The 22,006-nt window shown below is 40.1% G+C and overlaps 1 protein-coding gene across 3 annotated transcripts; it reads right to left on the reverse strand.

Moving 5' to 3' along the window:
* Nucleotides 1–368: 368 nt before the first annotated feature.
* SCAMP4 (secretory carrier membrane protein 4) lies at nt 369–21,322 on the reverse strand. Of its 3 annotated transcripts, none has more exons than XM_026698974.2 (7): nt 21,100–21,322; nt 13,140–13,196; nt 12,669–12,797; nt 9,418–9,574; nt 8,551–8,652; nt 3,634–3,751; nt 369–1,868 (listed from the first exon to the last, which is right to left on the reverse strand). In XM_026698974.2, the coding sequence occupies exons 2-7, from the start codon at nt 13,144–13,146 to the stop codon at nt 1,698–1,700; spliced, it is 684 nt and encodes a 227-aa protein (XP_026554759.1). In that variant the 5' UTR covers nt 13,147–13,196; nt 21,100–21,322; the 3' UTR covers nt 369–1,697. The 3 variants fall into 3 exon arrangements, with proteins under 3 accessions (XP_026554759.1, XP_026554758.1, XP_026554757.1); XM_026698973.2 differs by having other exon boundaries at nt 21,085–21,322; XM_026698972.2 differs by having other exon boundaries at nt 21,060–21,322.
* Between the last annotated feature and the right edge of the window lie 684 nt (nt 21,323–22,006).

Raw genomic sequence — 22,006 nt, forward strand, 5'->3', positions numbered from 1 at the left:
TTGAAAAGGCAACTAACCGTTGGATGATGGGGGAAGGTCCAGATGACTTAACAGACAGCTATCCTTAAGACTGTGCCCAAGATTTCGGAGTCTGAATGCTTTGAGGCAGCCTGGACACATCTGGCTGCTTCCAGATATATGGGGAGCGTAAGCCACGAAATCCTTCACCAGCATAACTAAGGCGCTGCTGCTCCAGTGTGTTGGATCAGATTGGACAAAACTGGCCCGAGGTAGCACAATAACTGGTACCTTCCAAAAAGCATCCTTAGACAAAGAACTGGATCAAGTTCTGGGGAGGATTTTACCTCCCAGGATGCCAGAATTAGACTCACACAGGTGAGAAGAAGAGCACTGACTGAACAGGGCACCCCAAAGCCATAGGAGACCCAAGATCATTGGAAAATTGTGGAAGAGATGTGAACTGCTGAAATGTCAAACTGGCCCAGCCAAAGCAATGTTTTTCAACCTCAGTAATTTTAAGAGGCATGGACTTCAACTCCCAGAATTCCCCAGCCAGCCATGCTGGCTGGGGAATTCTGGGAATTGAAGTCCATGCCTCTTACAGTTGCTAAGGTTGAGAAAGACTAAGGGCTCCTTGAGCTCAGTAGCTATTGGACACCCCACATACACACACACACACACAAAAATCTGAGGAAAAAAATACTTGTAGAAGCGGCCTGATTGTGGATCTTGATACTTTGCAGATTCTGCTCTGAGGTAAAGTGGAATATCTGAACAGAATTTGATCTGTCAGTACCAGCAATGAAAAAAGGTCTGTGGTTTAATTATGGGAAATTTCTTTTTCCCAAGAGGGACAGGCTCAGACCAGGTCATAGTCACCTTCAATGTTTCTATTTTAGCAAGCAAGTTAATAGCCAGCAAAGTAGGAGGAAGAGAGCCTAAAGCAACACACTCTAAACAAAACAAATAAGCAAAACGAAGACCTGTTAATAGGTCAAAACTTCCAGAAAATGGATCCTATTTTAGGAGAGCAGGGTCCATATTTGGACTTGTCGTCCTTAATTAATACAGTTCTCCATTGCGGAAAGCTAGCAGTTCATTGAGAAGATTAAATCATGCTACTAACTTTCTGTTTCTAGGAATTATTTTCCTGGGAGAAGGATTCAGTTACAAAACTCCTGCTCTGGCAGCAGCAAACATCAAAAAATAGTTGTCGTCATGAACAAGCTGTTCGCACTATCACACATTTCCTTTCACAATGATCTCTTGAGCTGCAGGACCCCCAAAGATACAGGGAGTCAGGATTAGCACACAAGCAAGCTCAAAAAAAAACAGGGAAAGGGCGGAGAAAAGTTTAAGTCCACTTTCCCAAAATCTTCAGGGGAACCTGGTGGTGAACGAGGCAGTCAATAGAAATGACAGTTTTAACCAGTCCTTTGTGCATCCATTGGCAAGAATGACATACGTGGGAGAAAAAAAAGGGGATTCCTATCAATAAAAATAGGACTAATCCAATTTTATGGGCAACAGCCATGTCTTGGCACAAGCTGCTGCCATCATAAAAGGAGAACTATAAATAAAACCATGATTAGGGGAAGAAAGTGCACTACCCCTAAAGGAAAAAGAGAAAGAGGGAAAGAAGGAGACAGAGAGAGCGAGCTTCAAATGAGGAACCCAATGTGTTTCTTGCAACAACTCAAACCAAACTACTTGAGCAGCCCAACAGCAGGCCAGGATCAGGACCAAGGGTTTCCGTAATTGGGAACTGTTGGATATTCAGGGAGGCTGTTTCCTGAAAAGTTGCTGTGCTGGGCTTCCCTGCTCGGAGGATCTTTCCATGATCCGCTCTGCCATTCGTTCTGGGCTTTCTGAAAGCTTCCACCTCCGCCACGGTAGATCCGGTGAACCTGACCGGAAAGAGAAAGAAGGAAAATAGGAATCAAGCCTCTATCTCTGTGATGGCAAACCTATGGCATGTATGCCACAAGTGGCACCTAGAGCCATTTGTGCTGGCATGCGAGCCGCAGGAAGACTTACCTCACTGCACATGTGCGTGCCTCACAGCTGATTTTTCAGCTGGTTTGAGGCTTTTCGGCCTCCCAGAGGCTTGGAAAAAGCCTCTGCAAGGTTTTTCAGGCCGAATATGCCCATTTCGTCACTTCTTGTAATACCAGAAGTGATGAAACGGGCCTATAATTCGTCCTGAAAAGCCTTGCGGAGGCTTTTTCCAAGCCCCTGGGAGGCCGAAAAAGGCCTCAAATCAGCTAAAAAATCAGCTGTGAGGCGCAGTGCAGATAAAGGGGTGGCGGGGGGGATTGTGCACAGGGGCCGTGGAGGGCACGCATTAAATTCTGGCTGCTGACACGTGAGTGCGCGTGCGCTAATGCATGTGCAAATTTTGGCACAGGAGCCCCAAAAGGTTAGCTACCACTGGTCTATCTGTTGGACATCTTTTTTGCACTTCTGTCCAAAGCATTGACTTTCTTTCCTTTAACCTGGCTTAGAAAAAAAGAAGGAATCGGAGGTGAGGATGCAGGGGTGATGTTTAGTCTGGGATACAGGGACTAAGATCTCAGAGTGATTTTTAAATTGCCCCCTTGTAGTTCCAGTTGGCTTTCATGTCCACATTGGTTAAATCACAATATGTATTGTTAAAGTTATTAATTAAGCTTCCTTTCAGAGAAAAAGTTACTGTACTTAGGAACATTCAAAAGTTATGTGTCAAATAAATAACAACGCTCCTGGAAAAAAATAGCAAGCCAATCGCATGTTTAGAATATGAATAGAACAGAACAGGAACAGAATAACAAGAGTTGGAAGGGACCTTGGAGACATGTGTAATGCAATTTATATAATTTATTTTCCTTGGGACTTGATTTTCAGCCCACCCGGCCAGTTGGAGGAGACAGCCAGGAATTAGAGCATTATATGGTAGTGTCATGCCCTTGTTGGAGTCTGATTCCGAGGGGGATATTGAGCAGCTGACAGGGAGTGGGAGTGTGGCTCCAGTGGCTGTGGAAGAAACTGGGGACAGGCACAGTTCGGCTGGGCATTCAGAGGAAGATCCAGGGCCATCCCCTCTTCATCCTAGGGCACGCAGGGAGGAACGGAGAAGGGAGCAATGTGGCTTACGGGAGAGAAAAAGGCCCTGATCCCTTTCATTCATTGCAGCTGGGAGAACAGGATATAAGTGGGGCATTTACACACAGCTCCTTGCTGGAAGCAAAGCATGCATTATCTTTATAGAGGCTTATCTAGGTTTTGGCATCCTCCCAACTGTGGTTGCTGCATTATCTTGTGGAAGTCTGCAATTTATCATCCTGGCCTGCCGTGTTAATGACTTCAGTGTGGTTTCTGTTGGTTTTTTTTTATTTCTAATTATCTTTACTTTGGGTTCGGACTGCATTTACTCCCTTCGTAGACTGTTTTTGGAAGAGTTTGATATCCAGCCGAGGATAATTAGACATTGGGGCCCAAGCTGGAGGCATTAAAGGGAATTTATTCTTCTTTTGTGACTTCGTTATTTTTGTGTCACGTCCCGGGTCATCACAGATGCACATATGATGGCCTGTGCTTAATGGAGTCTCAGAGTGACGCTCTTTTGCACCCCACCCCTGGAGAGGCATAGGATGCACCGCAAAATAAAAAAAAAACCCAAGCCCTCTGACTCACCCGGATGAGACATATAAGCATCCCGACAGCACACAAGGTGAACATAACTGTTGGGAAGAGCATGACTATACCAGCTCCAACATTCGTGCCAATTAAACGTATGGTAGCAATCCAGCCACTAAAAGAAACCAAGAGAAAAGTGGGTTGCAATTTTCAGAAAACGCTTTCCTGCTTCATTGGGGCAAGGCAAATAATTACATACATTTATAGCAAATAAATGTATGTAAACTGTGTTGACAATAGAATATATGAGATAAAATATTACAGTAAAACCATGATAAAATTACCAAAATATGGCACCACAGAATTGCAATAGGGTAGATGTTACAATTCAATATCTACGGAAGCTAACCGTTTAACTGCTTCTGGTGTGGCAGAGAGGACATCATCCCAGGTGCCTTGAAATTTTCCCGAGGAGACCCCAAAGATGCTTTTTCAAGAGGCAACTGGACTTTGTTTTTTTCTTTTGAAGATCTTTCGCTTCTCATCCAAGAAGCTTCTTCAGTTCTGACAGGATAGTGAGGAATGGAAGGATTTATATTCCTTGTAGACAACTGGTCATCTGCGTTCTTTTAGAGGATTGCTGAAGCATTCAGAGGTTTATGTGTCCTCAGGGTCACCCGAGTAGTGCTCCTGGTTCCTGTAGTCTGCATTTTTTCCTTTGGAAATCCATTCCTACCCCCACACCATTTGAAAAGTGTTCATCCCAAATTGTATAGCTAAAGGTCTGTAGAGATGCTCAGTTATCCAGATCATGTTTTTCCCAAAAGGTGCTTTTTCAGGAGGCAACTGCACTTTCTGTTGTTTTTTCTTTTGAAGATTGAAGAGAGACAGATGACTGAGAATCTCTACAGACTTTCCTGAGGAGACAGTCTTGAACTACGTGTGGTTGTAAGCAGGGGTGGGCTTCAAAAATTTTAGCAACCATGGCTTCCGGTCTTGAGCTTCCCTGAAGACAGACTGCTGACTGCAATTGTGCGTGGCTTTGGTCCGTGCTTCAGTGTCGGAGAGACCTGATCGACTAGATTTGGGGCAGAAGCTGCCTTGTAGGGGCAGCGGAGAAAGGGGAGACCGTCAGCTGGATAGAGGGGTGTCGCAAATCCCCTCCCCGGCTTGGCACTTGCTCCCTCCCAAAGATGTCTGAAGCGGTGGTCTAAAATGGCCACCCTGAAGGGAAAGATTAGACTGGAATAAGATGTGCAGGAGAAAGAAGCGAACAGGAGGAACAGGACGATATAATTAAACAGAAGGTACCCCCAGGATTAACATTTCAAAGAATTTTCAAGAAAGAACTTAAAGTGGCAAACAGAAAGAGGGCTTTGAACCAAGAAAGGTAGAAGCTGGAGAAGGAACCATCTAATTAATTTGGATAAGTATATTTTGATTCTATGTAGGCACTAATAAAGCTGAACCATAGATTGTTAAAGAGAAAATTTAATATCAATTGGATTTGACCTTTTTGGAAGATTGTGGTCTGAATAATTGGGAAGAAAAAAGAAAAGAGGGGGTGTGGACTTGTCAGAATAAAGAGTGCCATCTTAGTTAAATCTAACTTGTTTAAAGACTCTGTTTCTTAAAACTGTAAGGAAAATTGAAACAATAAAACAAGAACTTTGAAAAATGAAACAATGAAACAAAGAAGAAAAAGGAAGATTCTGCCCTTGGATTAATTGTTGATTGTGATATGGATTTGGCATTGGATTAATTGAGGATTAAAACCTGAGAGGAAGAAAATAAAAGCTGACTGTTGGAAATTAACTTTAAAGACACTATTTTGACTAAATGGTTAATTAGAAAGCCGTAAAATGGCAATATCTCTTCTGGCATTAAAATGGAACTTAGAAACACAAAATAAATATTACAAGAACGAGGTGAAATGCTGGGTTTTCATTGAAAATGCGATTGCAGAGTATGAACAACAAAGACAAAGGACAGAAGAGGAGGTGGAGCACATCACAGAAGGGGCCATCTTTAATCACCATTGAGAACAAAGAACTTCGGAAAAAAAGAGGAAAAGAGTTGGAAATAAATATTGGAGATTTGGGAAACTGCATAAAGAGGGAAATATCTGGAAAATTAAAAAAGGGAAAAAGAATCAGCAGAAATTTGAAGGGCAGAAAGGAGTTATAGAGAGGGAGATAAAAACTGGAGTGAAAGAATAAAGGGGAAAATACTAGGGGGAAGAAGGGATAAGAAACAAGACTTGGGAATAAAGAAATATGGGAATTCTAAAAAATGGGAAAAATTGTTTAATTAGACAGAGATAATGGCTGATTGATATTTGGAGAGGGGATTCTGCAAGGTGCTTGGGGGTAACATAAATATATTTGTAGTTGTGAAATGGGGACATATAGATTGAAAAGATGGAAAATAGAACTGCTATTTTTTGATAATGAAATTCAATGTTCTTTTCCTTTATGTATAGAGATAATTGTAACAAATAATGGAATATGTTTATTATATTGAGATATTTTAAATATACTGAAATAAATGAAATTATATTGGAGGAGAGCTAAAATGGAATTAACATCAGGGTTTAGGATTAAATTAATAGATCAATATGTCCTTTTCTTTTCTTTTTTCTTTTCTGAAACTGTAGATAAACCTTATGAAATTAAAAAGGGGAAACCATGCAGAATCTGATTTATATATGCTATGTAGTTTTAAATGGGTGTTTAATTTGAATGTTTTAGGTAATAAAATATTAAACATTTAATGGGATTTAAAAGGGGAGATAATTAATGAATATGTAACTTAGAGATGGCGCACTTAAACTGATATTTTAGGGGGGAAACCAATTTATAGAAGGAGTGTTATTAATCAGAATTTTAGAGGAATATACAAATGTGACAGTTAAAAGTATAAAGTATAATAATTATGAAGGTAATATACATGTGAATTAAATAATGAGAGAAGCATTTGGAATAATATAATAAAATAGAAAATGTATAAAAAGCATTGTTAAGGTAAGAAATTGAATACAAAAATTGAATATGTAATTATAGTCATATTTGTATGTATATGTGAAACCTGTAATGATGCTGTTTGCTAAAAAGAGATGTGAAAATGTGGAAAACTGAATAAAACTTGTTTAAAAAAAAAATTAGCAACCGATTCTCTGCCCGGTGGCTGGGTGGGCATGGCCATGGTGGGTGTGGCCTAGTTGGCCTCCTGCACCACGGCAGAGGAGCTGTTTTCACCCTCCCCGGGCTCTGAAGGCCCTGCACTTACCTGGCATCCAAAACGGGCCATGTGGAGACTCCTGGGTGGGGGAGGGGCAGGGTGAGCAGGGCCACCCAAGGGTGGGATTTGCTGGTTTGCTGAACCGGTAGCAGCTCACCCCTGGTTGTAAGTCAAGGACTACTTGTGTACAGGTATAAGCCTAGTTTGGCAGTAGCATCTGAGAAGGATCTTGGTGCCTAGGTAGATCGCAGCTGAAGCCTGAGCTGCGATGTGCTGCAGCTGCTAAAAAAAAGCCTTCTCTGACAGAGATATAATTTTAAAGTTATGGAAAATGATCAGTCCACTCCATCCCGTCCTAGTTAGGCTGCTCCTGGAATGCTGAGAAAATTTAGGGTCATCACAATGCAAGATGCTGAAGAACTGGAAAGAATGTAGAGAACAGCCACAAAGATTGTGAGGTGCTTGTGGGGGGGGGGTAATCCTTAGAAAGTACATTTAAAGGAACTGGGACTGTATAGCCTAAATACTATTTTTTTCCAAAAGAGTTTTCAGCTTTCAGAGGACATGGGAATGGAGGCCAACCTTGCCTCTGGACCCAAGCTATTCCACAATAGCTGTACTTTCTGGGCGGGAGGTGGGCACCCTTAATAAGTGCTCCATAGTTGTCTGGGGCAGAGAAGCAGATACTATCTAAGAAAGGTAGTTTCTTAATTGTCCAGGCACTGAACCATGTAGGGCTTTAAAAGTGGTGACCAGCATCTTGAACTGCACTTGCAATAAAATAGAATGGAATGGAATGGAATGGAATTCTTTTACTGGCCAAGTGTGTTCGGACACACAAGGAATTTGTCTTTGGTGCATATGCTCTCAGTGTACATAAAAAAGAAAAAAAAATACATTCATCAAGAATCATAAGATACAACACTTAGTGATAGTCATAGGTTACTAAATAAGCAATCAAACGATACTAGGAAATAAATAAAACAATATAAATCGTAAAGACACAAGCAACATGGTTATAATCATAAGAGGGAGCAGGTAGGTAATAGGAAGGATGAGAATAATAATAGAAATACAGTCTTAGTAAATAGTTTGACAGTATTATGGGCATTAGTTGTTTAGCAGACTGATGGCATTCAGGAAAAAACTGTCCTTGTGTCTAATTGTTCTGGTGTGCAGTACAAGTACTGCCATTATGTAATGTAGCATTAGAGCAGGTTTGGGCTTAGAACACGGATGTCAAACTCGATCGCATCACTTGACGTATTATGACGGGTTTTTTGCCTTTGCGGAGCCAGGGTGGGCATGGCCTATGCGTGACACCAGTTTGACAGGCCTGGCTTAGAAGCAGAAACAAAACAATACTTTACAGTACAAATGCTCCCTAATTGATTGATTAAATTTATAAAATTGTTGAGAAAATTATTATAGCAATATTGTCAACAACTATATAGCAATATTGTCAACGTTACCTGATCAGTAACAGAATGCCTGTAAAGTTGTACATTATCCTAGGAAAAAATGGCCTTTTTGTTAAAGATCTGGGTTCTTTAATAACGGGGACAAATCGAATCTAAATTAAAAGTGTTAAGAATGTTAAGAAGCAATTAAAGCAAACTAATTAGATCCTGTAGCACCACTGTTTTCTATTGTATAGGTGGATACACTTTTTTTTTTAAGCCTAAAATGAGGGGGGGAAATGGAAGATGTGTAAAAATCAGTTGCTTTTCTTACCATGCTCCCCACCCACTGAAACCAATTGCCTGGAAGATTGTCAGGATAAACTGGCCTCCAAAAAGAAAGAAAAACGCCATGAAATTAAAAGAGCTGTCTGACCTGGGGGAAGCATGAGGAAGAAGAAACATACATTTAGTATACAAGTAAATACCTTGACTTGCAACCATTCATTTAGTGACCGTTCAAAGTTATAGCAAGACTAAAAGAGTGACTTATGACTTCTCTCACACTGATCACCACTGCAGCCATCCCCATGGTCATGTGATCAAAATTCGGACGCTTGGCAACTGGTTCATATTTATCATAAAACTGGTTCAGATTTATGACGGTTCATGTGATGACCTTTTGACAAGCAAAGTCAATGGGGAAGCCAGATTCACCTAACAATTATGTTACCAACTTAACAACTGCAGTAACTTACCCAATAACTGTGGCAAGAAAGGTTGTAAATTGGGGCAAAATTCATTTAACTCTCTCACTTAGTAAAAGAAATGTTGGGCTCAATTGTGGTCATAAATCAAGTACTACCTGTAAATGGACAATCATTCTATTAATTATTTCCTTTGGGTGGCCTCTAATTCTAATGTAAGAAATGGAATAAAAGATATCTCTCTGCTCAGTCATACTTTATTGTGCATCAATTTATCTCCCTGTGCCTTTTTCTTTCTCTAAACAGCCCCAATTGTTGCATTCTCTCCACAGATGGAAAGTGTTCAATTCCTTGATCAAAATATCGCAATTAAGATTGAGGGGTACGATGAAGGAATGCGCTCCAACCTATTCCTTTATTCTGCAGCACCAAAGCTGGAGCTCTGATTTTGGAAATTTAAGGACAAGAGATAAATAGACCAGTGTGAAATTTACCGGAAGGCTTTGTAGACTGGCCGGAACCAACACACATAACTACAGGGGCTGAAGAGGACGAGCCAAAGAATTGCCAAGCCAAAATTGACACCCTCTCCACTAGCGATCCACCAAGCCAGACAAGCAATGAGGTTAACACACAAGGTGATGCAGTAAACTATGGAAGAAAAAAAGGAGAGACGTTTAAAGTACTGGGAAAATCCAAGGCATTTTAAAGCAGGGGTCGCCAACCTTTGGGACCTCAGGGATCACCAAACTCATAATTTTAAATCCTGGGGACCATTAATATGAATTTTGACTGGCAGTGGCTTACTGATGTTTTCCCAGGATCTCTGCAGAAAGCAGTAGAGACCCTGGGAAAATCCCCCCAAAAGTATGTAGGAAAATTCCCCACCCCCGTTTTCCTACCAATCTATCTTTATTTGGGATTGCAGGATACCGTCTCCAGCATCGTTCGGGGGGAGAGAGAGAGAGAGACTTTTGGCTTCATGCAAGGAAAGCAGCAGAAGTCTTTCTTTCTTTCCCCCAAACCCCACCAGAAATGAGCCTTTGTGAGACTTGACACACTGGCACAACCTCTTGGAGCAGGATGCCTTGCAGCGTCCCAAAGACTCATTTCTGGCAGAGTTTGGGGGCGAGAAAGAAAGACTTCTGCTGCTTTCTTTGTGTGCAGCCAAAAGCAGAGAAGAAAGAAGCGGAAAGAAACAGCCCAGTGGTCAGGCCAGGCCAGGCGCGTGAGGTAAGTGGTGCAAGCTCCCCCCCTCCGCCCTTTGCCCCCCCCACTTCCTCACGTTGTTTGCAATGCAAGCGACACAAGCCTTGTGTTCCCGCGGGCCATGTGGGCGGTGCAGCTTTGTGTTCTTGCACAGCCTGGATTAATTGCTTTGGGGGATGCTTTGGGGGGTGACATTTCTCTGCAGACCACCAAATTTTCTCACGGACCACCGGTAATCCCTGGCCCACTGGTTGGCGACCACTGCTTTAAAGCAATGATGTACAATATGGAGTTTAAAAGCTTAGTGGAGAATTGGATTTCACAAAAGGGTGAAGGTTGAAGGTATGGTAAGGACTGTTTCTCTCAACACTACTTTGACAATAAAGTCCTATTCTCAGAAGATCTTTATGACAGAGCTTCCTTGGCAATCAACCACAGCTGAGATGATCTGCTTTGTTATCATTTTTAACTTAGTAAAATATTTTTCTGTTCCTATATTGCTGTGTTGTTATTGTTTTAATATATTTTGATGTTGATAAGCTTTCTTGGCTACCGAGCTGATTTTCTTAGGCAGCAAAGATAATTAATTAGACTCTTCTTCTGATAAAGGCTCCCGGATCTTTATTTTTGGCAAACCAATTTTTTAAAACGATGGTAAATTTCTAAAAGACAAAAAGGACTGTTGATAATCCTATAAAAAGATGAAACTAAGGCAGGGGTCTCCAACCTTGGCAACTTTAAGAATTGCGGACATCAACTCCCAGAGCTTTGCTGGCTGAGGAATTCTGGGAGTTGAGGTCCACAATTCTTAAAGTTGCCAAGGTTGGAGACCCCTGCACTAAGGTGTACAAATATGCACAAGAATACACTCTCAACCATCAGTGCACATTATGAAAAATCAGATCCAGGCTCCCGGATCTTTTGTTTATTTGTTCGTTTATTTATAGGATTTACATGGCCACCTGTCTCAAGTACATGTTATCAGTTCCAGCTAGTGTAATTTGGATTCCCTGCACTGAAAGAGGGGTAGCTGACACCAGCTCCCCTCCCCTCGGTCAACAGTCTTGCCTTTCCCTTCAGCTGCGATTTGGCTCTCTGAATCCCTGGAAGTCTAGCCTTCTTGGATTTCCCTAAGGAGGCAATCAGCTAAGAAAAGGCTGGTAAGAAAAGACTACACGGCTGTTTTGAATTCAATGATTCAAGTATAGCAACAGCATTTATATATTGCTTCATAGTGCTTCACAACACTCTCTAAATGGTTTTTAAAAACAGCATGTTGCTCCCAACAATCTGGGTCCTCATTTTACTGACCTCAGAAGGATGGACGGCTGAGTCCACCTTGAGCCAGTGAGAATTGAACTGATGACAGTTGGCAGTCACCAGAAGTAGCCTGCAGCACTGTATTCTAATTGCTGCACCATCACGGCAAGTATGCTTGCTTTATACAAGTCCATCACTTAGCTTTGATTTTATATAGTTTTAAAATTTTAACCTACATAGTTTTACTATTTTAATATACTTTAATTTCTAGTTGTTTTATTACTAATCAGCTCCCCAAAAATCACCTTGTAGTGGAGATGGTCAGAATAAAAATCAAATAAATAAATAACGTGATAATGCCAAGTTCAATAACACCAACTCTTTAAGTAGTAGTCCCTTTGTTGGAATAGATTTAAGCTAATCTTCTTTCCTAGAACAGACTTTGCTGGCAATCACATTTTTAGGAAATCCCTCCATGGGCAGGAAGGAAACAGACATCTCCTGTTGATTCACTTAGTTCCTAGAAAAGACTGGTATAAACAAGGACATCTGGCTGATGAGTCATCAATAAATCACTTCTTCTAACTCTTATTTGGAAAAATTAGGCAAGAAGTCCACAATGCTGAGGAAGGTGGAGGGACATGACAACCAACGGCAAAGTGGAGAGACCTCATTATGGTACTGAGGGGTTGCCCAAAGAACCAGGTTGAAGACAGATTATCCTGGAGAAAATCTATCTAATGTGAGGTGCTGAGAGGTGGCAATTCCTAGATAGCGTATAATCACTCAGTTAACACTTATTAGTGTAATCCTGCCTTTTACAACTTCTTACCAGCCAGATGCATTTGGGAAGAAGCAGTATCGATATCTCTGGAAAGGCTAGATAAGAAAAGACTGATCTAATCTTTCCAGACTTTGGGGCTATGAAATCTGCAGGGATTGTTCATGCATTATGATCTTTTTGCCAATGCTTTGCACATATTTTGCAAGATTGTTAGATACACATCTTGGCTCTTAGCAAACTATCTTCCCATATCACTGGAAATCAGCCATTTGTCTGGATGGAAGTTTTTTTTCACTAGGTTTTGTGTTAGCTTTCCACTCTATATCCCTAAAAACTGGTATCTTACTATTTAAAAACAAAACTGAAACCTAAAGATAAAGACAAAAAAAAACAAAAACCACTACCAGATTAAACTCAGAAAGATACCGAGCTGCATTTTTAACCTTCCTCCACTTTCGCTGTAGACAAGATTTCCAATACAGGTGAACTTACACATCCACAAGCGATAGATCCGTCTCACCAGAGTCTGGTAATCAATTGGGATTTCATCAGTGAAGTTCTGGTAGAAGCACGGCTTCAGCGGGATAAATTTAGGAAGTGGGGGGAAATTGTTCACTTTCTCTACAAAGAGAGTACAAATCAGCTAAGTTAACAGAGAGAATGGCAACTTTAGTCATCAGCACAGTAAACCGATCTGAAGATAAATACTGAAAGAAACCTACAGAGTTACTGAGGAACACAAATAAAAGAAGTCACAAGAGACAGCCTAACATAATCAGGAATGCAAGAAATTGCGCAAAATTGTGTTAAGACTTTTAGGCAATGCAGCCATGAACAAAGTAGCTTTGTAGAGGCATTTTTAAGGGAAAGATGTTCATGTACAGCTCAACAGGAACTAGGGAAATAGTTGTCGTCCAAGTCAATTTTAGCTTTGAGAAAGAAAATTTGAACTGCTCCTGTTACCTGCCATTCCTTCTTTAAGTGCCTTGTCAAAAAGTGTTAAATCATGAAGAGCTGGATCTAAAACAGAGGAAAAGAAACGTTAAGTCCAGGGAGAGATTTAAGGCCTTCATTTCCCACAGATTCAGCACTGATAGAAAAGGAGGGTTCGATTTGTCAAGAGCTCTCAATGAGTCAGCAATTGGCCATCGCTGGACCAAGTCTATCACCTTAACTGCCAACCCAGATATCCCAACCCCTGCAGAAATCAGCATCACAGAAGATTTACTTTCAAGCTGGAAATTATTCTGAAAGAGATGCTAACATGAAAGGCCATTTGCACACATCTGTATTAGCATAGAAAAAGCAACAAGTGCATAATTACTGGTGTCTGGAGAATATATCAGCCATTATGATTTGATTATTTTTGCAAAACTTAGAGCCCTTTGCTCTAACCCTAGCTTTAGCCAAGAGATACACAATCTGCGTAACGTAGGCCTTGTTCTATGGAACAGGCAACAAGTCCTCCCTTCAGCAGATGGACAGAAGACCCCTTGTGCCAATTCTAAGGCGGCCTTTAAAAAAATGAAGAGAAAACAAAGAGGCAAGTGTCTCCTCCTAGTAGCAGCCAAATCTGTCAGGAGGAGAGACAGCAGAAGGAAGATTCAGAAAATCAGTAGTGCTTTAAGACCAAATCATATATTCAGAAATCCTAAGGGGGTTGGTCCTCCAGAGCATCTAATGAAGCAAACAGTTTATGTATACATTTTTTAAAAATCCAAATAGGTATAAAGGGAGGAAATACCTACATTATTCCAAGTCTTTGCCTGTGAAATGGAATCTTAGAGACTGAAGTCCAGCCTCACCAATCTGACACTTGTTGGGACTTCAATTCCCAGAATTCTCTGCCCACTGTGACCGTTGGTCAGGAATTCTGGCAGCTGCAGTTCCAACATATCTGGAGGACATCAGGTTAAAGAAGGAAAAAATTTGAACTACAGTAGAGTCTAGAATAATTACAATTGCATCTTTCCATCTTTCCAATTCACTTCTTTCCAGTCTATCCTGTTTTTTCAATAAGGTTTATTTAATTAGAAATGCAACAGTTATTCTAATGTCTATGAGAACTCATGTTTAGGTTATATGCTGAGTTTTATTTCTGCAGTACCTCAGATATGCAGCAAACATTTTGTGGCATTTAAAGACTTAAATGTTTGTTTTTGTAAACTGAATTCACTTCAGGACATAATGTTCGCCAAGCTTCATTTCCTAATGAATTTTGGAAATTGCTTCCAAATTGCTTTTTAGCTATTAGGAATCTTTGCAAAACAGATGAGCTTCAGGTGAGCTTCCTTCAATCCTAAGTAAAAGAAGTTTCAAATGCAAGGTTAAGGACTTTAAAAAAAAAATAGCAAGAGAAAGATTAGAACATTGATTTTGGAAAGTTATAAGGTCCAGATGGGTTTGAAATAAGATTTTTGAAAATAATTAGAAGAATTCTTCCTGTGGGAAAATGCTGTTTTGAATTAAAAAATACAGCTAGTTCTTGACTTACAACAGTTCATTTAATGTCCATTAGAGGTTACAATGGCACTGAAAAAATGACTTATGACCATCTTTCACTCTTACAACCATTGCAGCATCCACATAGTCATGTGATCAAAATTTAGATGCTTGGCAATGGACTCATATTTATGACCGTTGCAGTGTCTGGAGGTTATGTAATCATCTTCTGTGACCTTCTGATAAGCAAATTCACACACATTCACTTAACAACTGTATCACTAACTTAACATCTGCAGCAGTGGTTGGATTCAATTTTTTTTACTACCGGTTCTTGGTGGGCGTGGCTTGGGAAGGATACTGTAAAATATCCACTCCCTCCCCACCCCACTAATTTGCTTTCCAGCTCCATTCTTCTGTGCAGGGCAACAAAAGAAGAGCCAGTCGATCAGCTGGGACTTGGGAGGCAGAGAATAGATGGGGGCGGGGCCAGTCAGGGGTAGTATTTGCCGGTTCTCCAAACTACTCAAAATGTCCGCTACAGGTTCTCCAGAACTGGTCAGAACCTCTGATCTGCAGAGATTCAATTAAACTTAAAGCCTGTTATGTGCTGCCAGCTACTTTCCTTTGCAACCAGTGACAAATCTGCCTGACCAATAACCAGCCAAGACACAATGAAAGCCTTTTTGTTTCGTTTATTGCAATAAGCGGGAACAAACTATCATAGCTTGGTTCTCTCCAGTTTCAACTCAAACTATTCCCTTCTTTATACATCCTCGTTCCTCATTGGCTGAGGTACTGTGAGGTTAACACTCTTTTCTGACCGCCTCCCTGTTTCCTGAGATCCTCCCTAAATCTACATCCCATACCACATGTGCAGTATAATTAGCAAATTATACATGAAAGGCATGTCAATTAATATTTTAAGCATGCGCTTTGCTTACTACTGTGACCCACTTCTTAGACAAACCACCTATTTTTCAGTATATCAGGTGTGTGACCACTGAACCAAGTGTGCCGATATGATTTACCCAATAAAGGAGTCCTTGGAGGAAGAGTCTGGCCTCAGAGTTCTGATTTGCTTGGGCCGGAACCTTTACATTGTGCTTGCCACAATTTATATGTAACTATCCTATGGCTAAGCTAGCGATTTCCTCCGACAGCTATTTTGAAGCTCAAAATCCCCTTTCCTTGTTCTGAAGCCCCTTCTGGTGTTTAGGCTATGGGTTCTTGGGAGTTGCAGGTACTTTCCTGTTATTCTATTCACTTCTGTGGTTAAGCTAGCTGTTTACTCTGGCATTTGTACTTTCCGAAGACCCTTCATTCATATTCTCTATCACAACAGTGCAAAGAATGTTGTAAAATGGGGCAAAACTCACTTAACTATCTCACTTAACAACAGAAATTTTGGGCTCAACTGTGGTCGTAAGTCAAGAACCACCTGTAATGCATAAACTGAAGGATATTTGTGAACAATGGACCCAAATGTCAATGGACCCAAATGTCAATTTTGAAAGTGTCTCCCATTATGGATAGACTACCTCTAAAAGAAGGTATGGAAAAGAAACAAATTTTACTGGACAAGAGAATGGACCTTAAAAAGGCAGGCTTATAAGAATTGGTGTGGAAAAAGATGCCAGAGTTATCATACAAAAGAAACCAACTGATAATTTAATAATTAAAAAGAATATACAAATAACAAACCAAGAGAGTGTCCTGGATAACTTTCCTATACTGGATTTAGAAAAGAGACTTCTTAAGGTTTTGAAACATTTCCTGAGGAGGAGAAAAGAAATAAAAATGAAAAGAAACCAAGTTCTATGACAATATTTGAAGGGAATAAAGATCAAGACTGTTAAAAGTAAAAGGAAGGAATACAAAGTTGCTTTATCAAGGTTAAAGCAGATATGGTATCTCTGCTAACACTTAATGGGTGTTTGCTGAACAGGACTGGATAACAAGGTTTTAATTTTTTTAATATAACTAAGAGATGAAATATGGGAAGAAAAGATAATTTGTTGGTATTTTAATAAAAATTGGTCACATTAAATTGTTTATACTTGTGATGAAGAGGGAAATAATTTATGTATTTCCTTTTTTCTTTTCTATATTCTTATTTTTCTTGTCTATTTTTCCTCTTTTGCATTTAATTCTTTTTTTCAGTTTGCATTAGTTCTTGCATTTTAACTGTAATGTTTAATAATATTATAAAAACACAAACTAATATTATTTGCTATTGATACCAGATTGATAGATACATAATTCCCTGATTCTGCCTGCATCTTCCTGAAGGAAGGGACAAATACTTCCCTCCACTATTCCATAATTTCTGAAAGATAATACAAAAAACTTTGGCTAGATCTTCAGTAACCTTCTTCAGTGCATTTACATCCTATTACTTCTGTAAATTTTAATTCATTCAAAGAAAATAGATATTCCTAGACCATATTTCTATCAAAAGGAATCCTATTTAGACTGTTCTTCAGAAATGCTTAGTAGAATGTGCATTTTCTTAAATGAAATTAGGTGGAAATGGATATTGATTAGTTCCACCTTTAATTTGCTATCACTTAACATTTTATCATTTTCTCTGAGTAGCTGATATACTTCTCTTTTATTCTGAATCTATCCAAACAGGCTCTTTTGTTGTTCCTAATTTAGCTCACCTTGAACATTATAGTGATTCTGATAATAAACCTACAATTCTGATGAACTTTTTATCGGTTACGATATTCTATCTCCTATCAGGTTTTTCAATTTTTAGGTCTTCCCTCCAGTTACTGTGCATAAATTGCTGGCTTCTTCTGCTTTTTGACTTATTTGCAATTCAACTTTCCTATCTCCTTTTTTAAAAGGCTGTGCCCCCACCCTCTCAAAAAATATCGAGTTATTCCCATCAGCTTTTTCTTTGACGCTACTTATCATAGCTCTTGGAATTCATTTATTTGATTTTAATCCCACCTTTATTAATTTATAAATAACTCATGGAGTTTATACATAATGCTCTTTCCTCTTTTTCCCCTTTTCCTCACAGCAATTATGTGAGGTGGGTTGGGTGGAGAGAGGGTGACTGGTACAAAAATCATCCATTCAAGCTTTTATAGCTAAGGTAGGATTAGAACTCACTCTCCTGGTTTCTAAGACCAGTACCGTAACCGTATCCACTTTTCCTTAACATCAAGAACGTAAGCATGACACGATCATTTTCCCCTCACACACACATTTGTTATTGTTGTTTGCTTGCTACTTCTATTCCTTGACTAAATGTTCCCTGCTGGTTTGCAGCAGGACAAGAATGGCTAATGTACTTGTGCCTTCTTCCACTCTATGAAATTTTAAGTTATCAGCAAGCCAAGCCTGGAAATTTCCTGGAAGGATAAGGTTTGGCAGAGTAACTCCCTACAAATGTCACTGAATAAACAAATTTTTAAAAAGTCTTTCACTGTTGTACTATTGTGATCTTCCTCCAATTTCTTACTACGCCTTTCTAGAACGTCTTAGCACTCAATAAATTTTAACCACATAATATTCAGGTCCAGCCAGCTTTAAAAAGATGCCAGGTGTATGCATATTAACATGACATTCTTCTCCAAAACTATTTCTAAACAATTTATCACTGCATTTACCTTTAATTTTAAATTTACTTTTTACATTATTGAGTTCAGCATATTACCATTTTTCCACCACATAGCAGGTGAAAGTTTAAAAAAAGTTGTCTTCTTTATAGTGACATTGGTGCCTAATTTGATATATCACTCTATATTAACATTTAGACACCAGGCAATTTACATCATTAGGTTGCATCCCTCACCAAATGGCATACTGTAAGTTTCATATTCAATTCACAGTGCTCTATTATTACATTGACAGGCTGTTATCATTTTAGATTTGCCATTTCCTGATTTCACTTCCTTCAAGCAAAGCTGCACAAAAAATATGTGCATTAGCAATCCATGTCCTCCTTGGCACTCAACCACAGCTAAAAAGTTCTGATTTGTTGCCATTTTAATTTAGTAAAACATTTTTTCTACTCAAATGTTGCTGTCTTATTGTTGCTTTAATAAATTTTTATGCTGATATACTTCTATAGCTACTGAGCTGATTTTCTTAGGCAGCAAAGATAATTAATTAAAAATGAAATGTATCATTAGTCTCTTCTTTTAATGAAAGCTCCTGGATTTATTTTCAACAAACATTTTTTTTTTAACAATGATAAATTTCTAGCAGGCTAAATCTCTTGATAATCCCATAAAAAGATACACAAAAATGTACAGATATGCACAAAAATACCCTCTCAGCCATGAAAGTACAGTATGAAATGTTACAGCAAATTAAACAAAAAGTACTTCCTGACTCCCAATTACCTAAATAGTCATAGTTAAACCATAATTAAATCATGGCTTGCTGAAAAAACTATAATTGACTTGACCATTGATACATGATCAGTGTTTCTTAGCCTTGGGAACTTTAGCATGTCTGGCTATGGAATTCTGAGAATTTAAGTCCACATATTGCCAAGGTTGAGAAATACTGAGCTATAAACTACCATTCAAAGCCGTAATAGCTCAGCTCTCATAATATGAAAAGCCAAGGCCAAGTAATTTATAACATGGATTTGTATGATTTAGGAACCAGGTAAAAACTTCACTCTGTAGAGAATGTAAGTGGATTCATCAGGAGTGTATTTGGGATTATTACACTGGTAGGCTTGGTTTTGATACTGAATTGCTGAATAAAGCATCCACTAATGCCGGATAGATCTCACTAAGAGCAAATAAATCTTGCAAGCTTGACCATCATTGGGTGCTTCCTCACTTTAAATGAATGGAGCAAGTCTCACTAGAGGTTTTTTTTAAAATACAAATTATCTCTTGGCTTTTAGTTCTCAGAAAGCCATTCCCCATGACATTCCATTGCTTTAATTTTTTCCAGATGAGCTGTCAGAAATAATAAGTTTCAATAACTAGTCCTTCTATCCTGCTGGAAGCACATGCACTGAAGAAAATATATATCCTTCCACAATAGGAGTCTCTAAAATTTTTGTTTATGGACTTTAATCTTTTAAAAAAAACCTTGGGCCTGCACTCTGCACGCATGTATCTTAGCTTTTATTTATAAATTATATATATGTACTAATATGTACATTATAAGACATACTTGTACATATCTATACTCCATACATTAATTAACAGAGCATGAGATAAAAATATAGACATTCTATTATTTTCTTCCATATGCCAAAGGGTCATTTTACAAGCCCAAGACCACAATTCTACCAGATCAGTGCTTCCCAAAGCTAGGTAAATAACCCAAAATTGAATGGGGAGTAACAACACACAAACCCAATACCCCTATCACAACAGGGATATTTAAATTGATCCAAAATGTTATCACCTACATTGAGTAAAAAGGATTTTCTGATAAGTGGTTTGGAGTAATGAAGGGAAGTCCTGTACAAGGCTGAGCTAATTATTTTCTCAAAATATTGGGGGGGCGGGGGAGAGAGAAGGGGAAAGGTTCCCACCATGGATGGTGGCAAGGCTGAAACTGGTTTCTATTATCACGTTTAATATATATATATATATATATTTGGGGGACGACACAGACCTATGCATAATTTTCACTGGTTGAGATGGGCAGTTATAGAAATGGGATTGAATAACTATTTTTTAATAAAACGGAACCCTGCAGGCCACAGTATCCTCACCGAATAAATTTTTGTGGTAGAATGACCACTTCAAGGACCAAACTTCACCTCACAGTTCAGATAACAAAACCTTTCAAGCTTAGTAACTTTCAGATCTGCGGCACTAGGTCATCCCATGCTGGCTGGGGATAATGGGAAGTTGATTATATGATATATTGGGAGGCTGCTAGGCTGGAGGAGCTTGGCCCACACCATACCTTTTGCAGGACGTCCAATTTCTGCAGGTCACGCTTAGGAACCTGCTTCCTGAGGGCAAAGTCAATTCTCAGCCCTCTTGTTTGCCTTTTAAGTCCGCCACATTTATGCAAAACCGCTCCAACCGGGGAGCCTGGGATCTCCTCTCAGGATCCCTGAAGCAAGCCAGGAAAGAGGCTTTTCTTTGCTCAGAACAGTTCGGCTCCACCTCAGAAGCCCAGCCAGGAAAGTGCTCCCTCGGGGCACCCGGTTTTGTTTTTTTTGTTTTTTTGCCAAGCCCAATTCACTCCCCCATCCCCCAATTAAGCACCCTGGCCCCACGATGGTGGGAGGGGGGAGCACGAGTTTTGCACAAGCCTCGGCTCGAAGCTCAAATACGGGCCACCTCCCCCAGTTTGCACAACCGCTTCCTACGCCTTTCCCATTTCCCCGCCACTTGTCTTCCACAGAGCGAAGCACATTGCATACGCGTGGGTTGCACGGATTCCTGCTATTCAAATCACACGCACGTCTCGGAGCCATATAAACCTTCCACCAACCTGCCAGCTACGCCCACTCGCCCACCTTCCTTGCACCTACAGGGCGATCCGAGCGTGCAATGGCTCCCTGGTACAGGGACCGCTTGTGCAAAGCCCCCTCTCTTCTAACGGCGCCGGCTAGTCTCCGGTCTCCCGCAACCAACGGCTGGGGGGTGGGAGGTAGGAAAACAGCGCCGCCCCCTCAAAAGCTCTCCGAGATAGGCAACCACGTCCTCCGCTGTCTTGAACATCTGCCGCCGTTGCCTTTGGCTTCTCCCGAAAGCTTTTTCCTTCGAAACAGCGGAGCGCCGCCGGGAGTTGTAGTTCTTCAGACGACGCTGCCGGTAGCGCTGAGTTGGAGGCTAGACTACGAATTCCGGCATGCTCCGCGAGCGGACTGATTGGGAACCGCCTTTCGAGTCATTTGACGAGGGCCGATAGGCTAACGGATCCGTCAAAGAAAAGGAACACGTAAACTTTGTATCGGATAGAAGCATACGAAAAGCGTTGATTACGGGTTTCATTTGAATGTTTCTCCTCTCTTGAGAAAATGTTAAAGCTTATTATTGCAAACATCCCGTTTACCGTCCTATTGTAAGCATGTGAAATCTGGTGACCTCCAATGATTTGGGAACGCGGTCTCAGAATCGCCAGCTGAAGATAGCTGTTCTGCCTTTCAAGGTCGACTGACAATAATAAAGAAATAAAAAGCCAAGAAATAGGCTGCAGGCTAGCACTTGATAATTTCTAACAGTTGTTTTCTATCAAACACAACAAGTTTTATTTAATTACCGTCAATGACCATCAACCTCCCTCCCTCCCTCCCCAACCCTAAGAACAAACATGAAACCTCAAAAATGAAGATTTAAAAAATGAAAAATGGGAAGAATTTGAATAAAATGGGATGGATGAAATAGAAATTGGGAAAAATGTGAATACAACACAATAAGAGAGGGGGAAATGTCAGA

The sequence above is a fragment of the Pseudonaja textilis genome, chromosome 1 (assembly GCF_049901715.1).
Source record: "Pseudonaja textilis isolate UNSWEBS1 chromosome 1, rPseTex1.2, whole genome shotgun sequence".
In the NCBI taxonomy this organism is placed as follows: domain Eukaryota; kingdom Metazoa; phylum Chordata; class Lepidosauria; order Squamata; family Elapidae; genus Pseudonaja; species Pseudonaja textilis.

Excerpts from the sequence above, each read along its gene's own strand:
- SCAMP4 (XM_026698974.2), bottom strand. Across the intron at positions 9,575-12,668 it reads GATCTATCGCTTGTGGATGT|TTTACTGCATCACCTTGTGT; the intron begins GTAAGTTCACCT and ends TTTCTTCCATAG. Across the intron at positions 8,653-9,417 it reads CCAGTCTACAAAGCCTTCCG|GTCAGACAGCTCTTTTAATT; the intron begins GTAAATTTCACA and ends TGCTTCCCCCAG.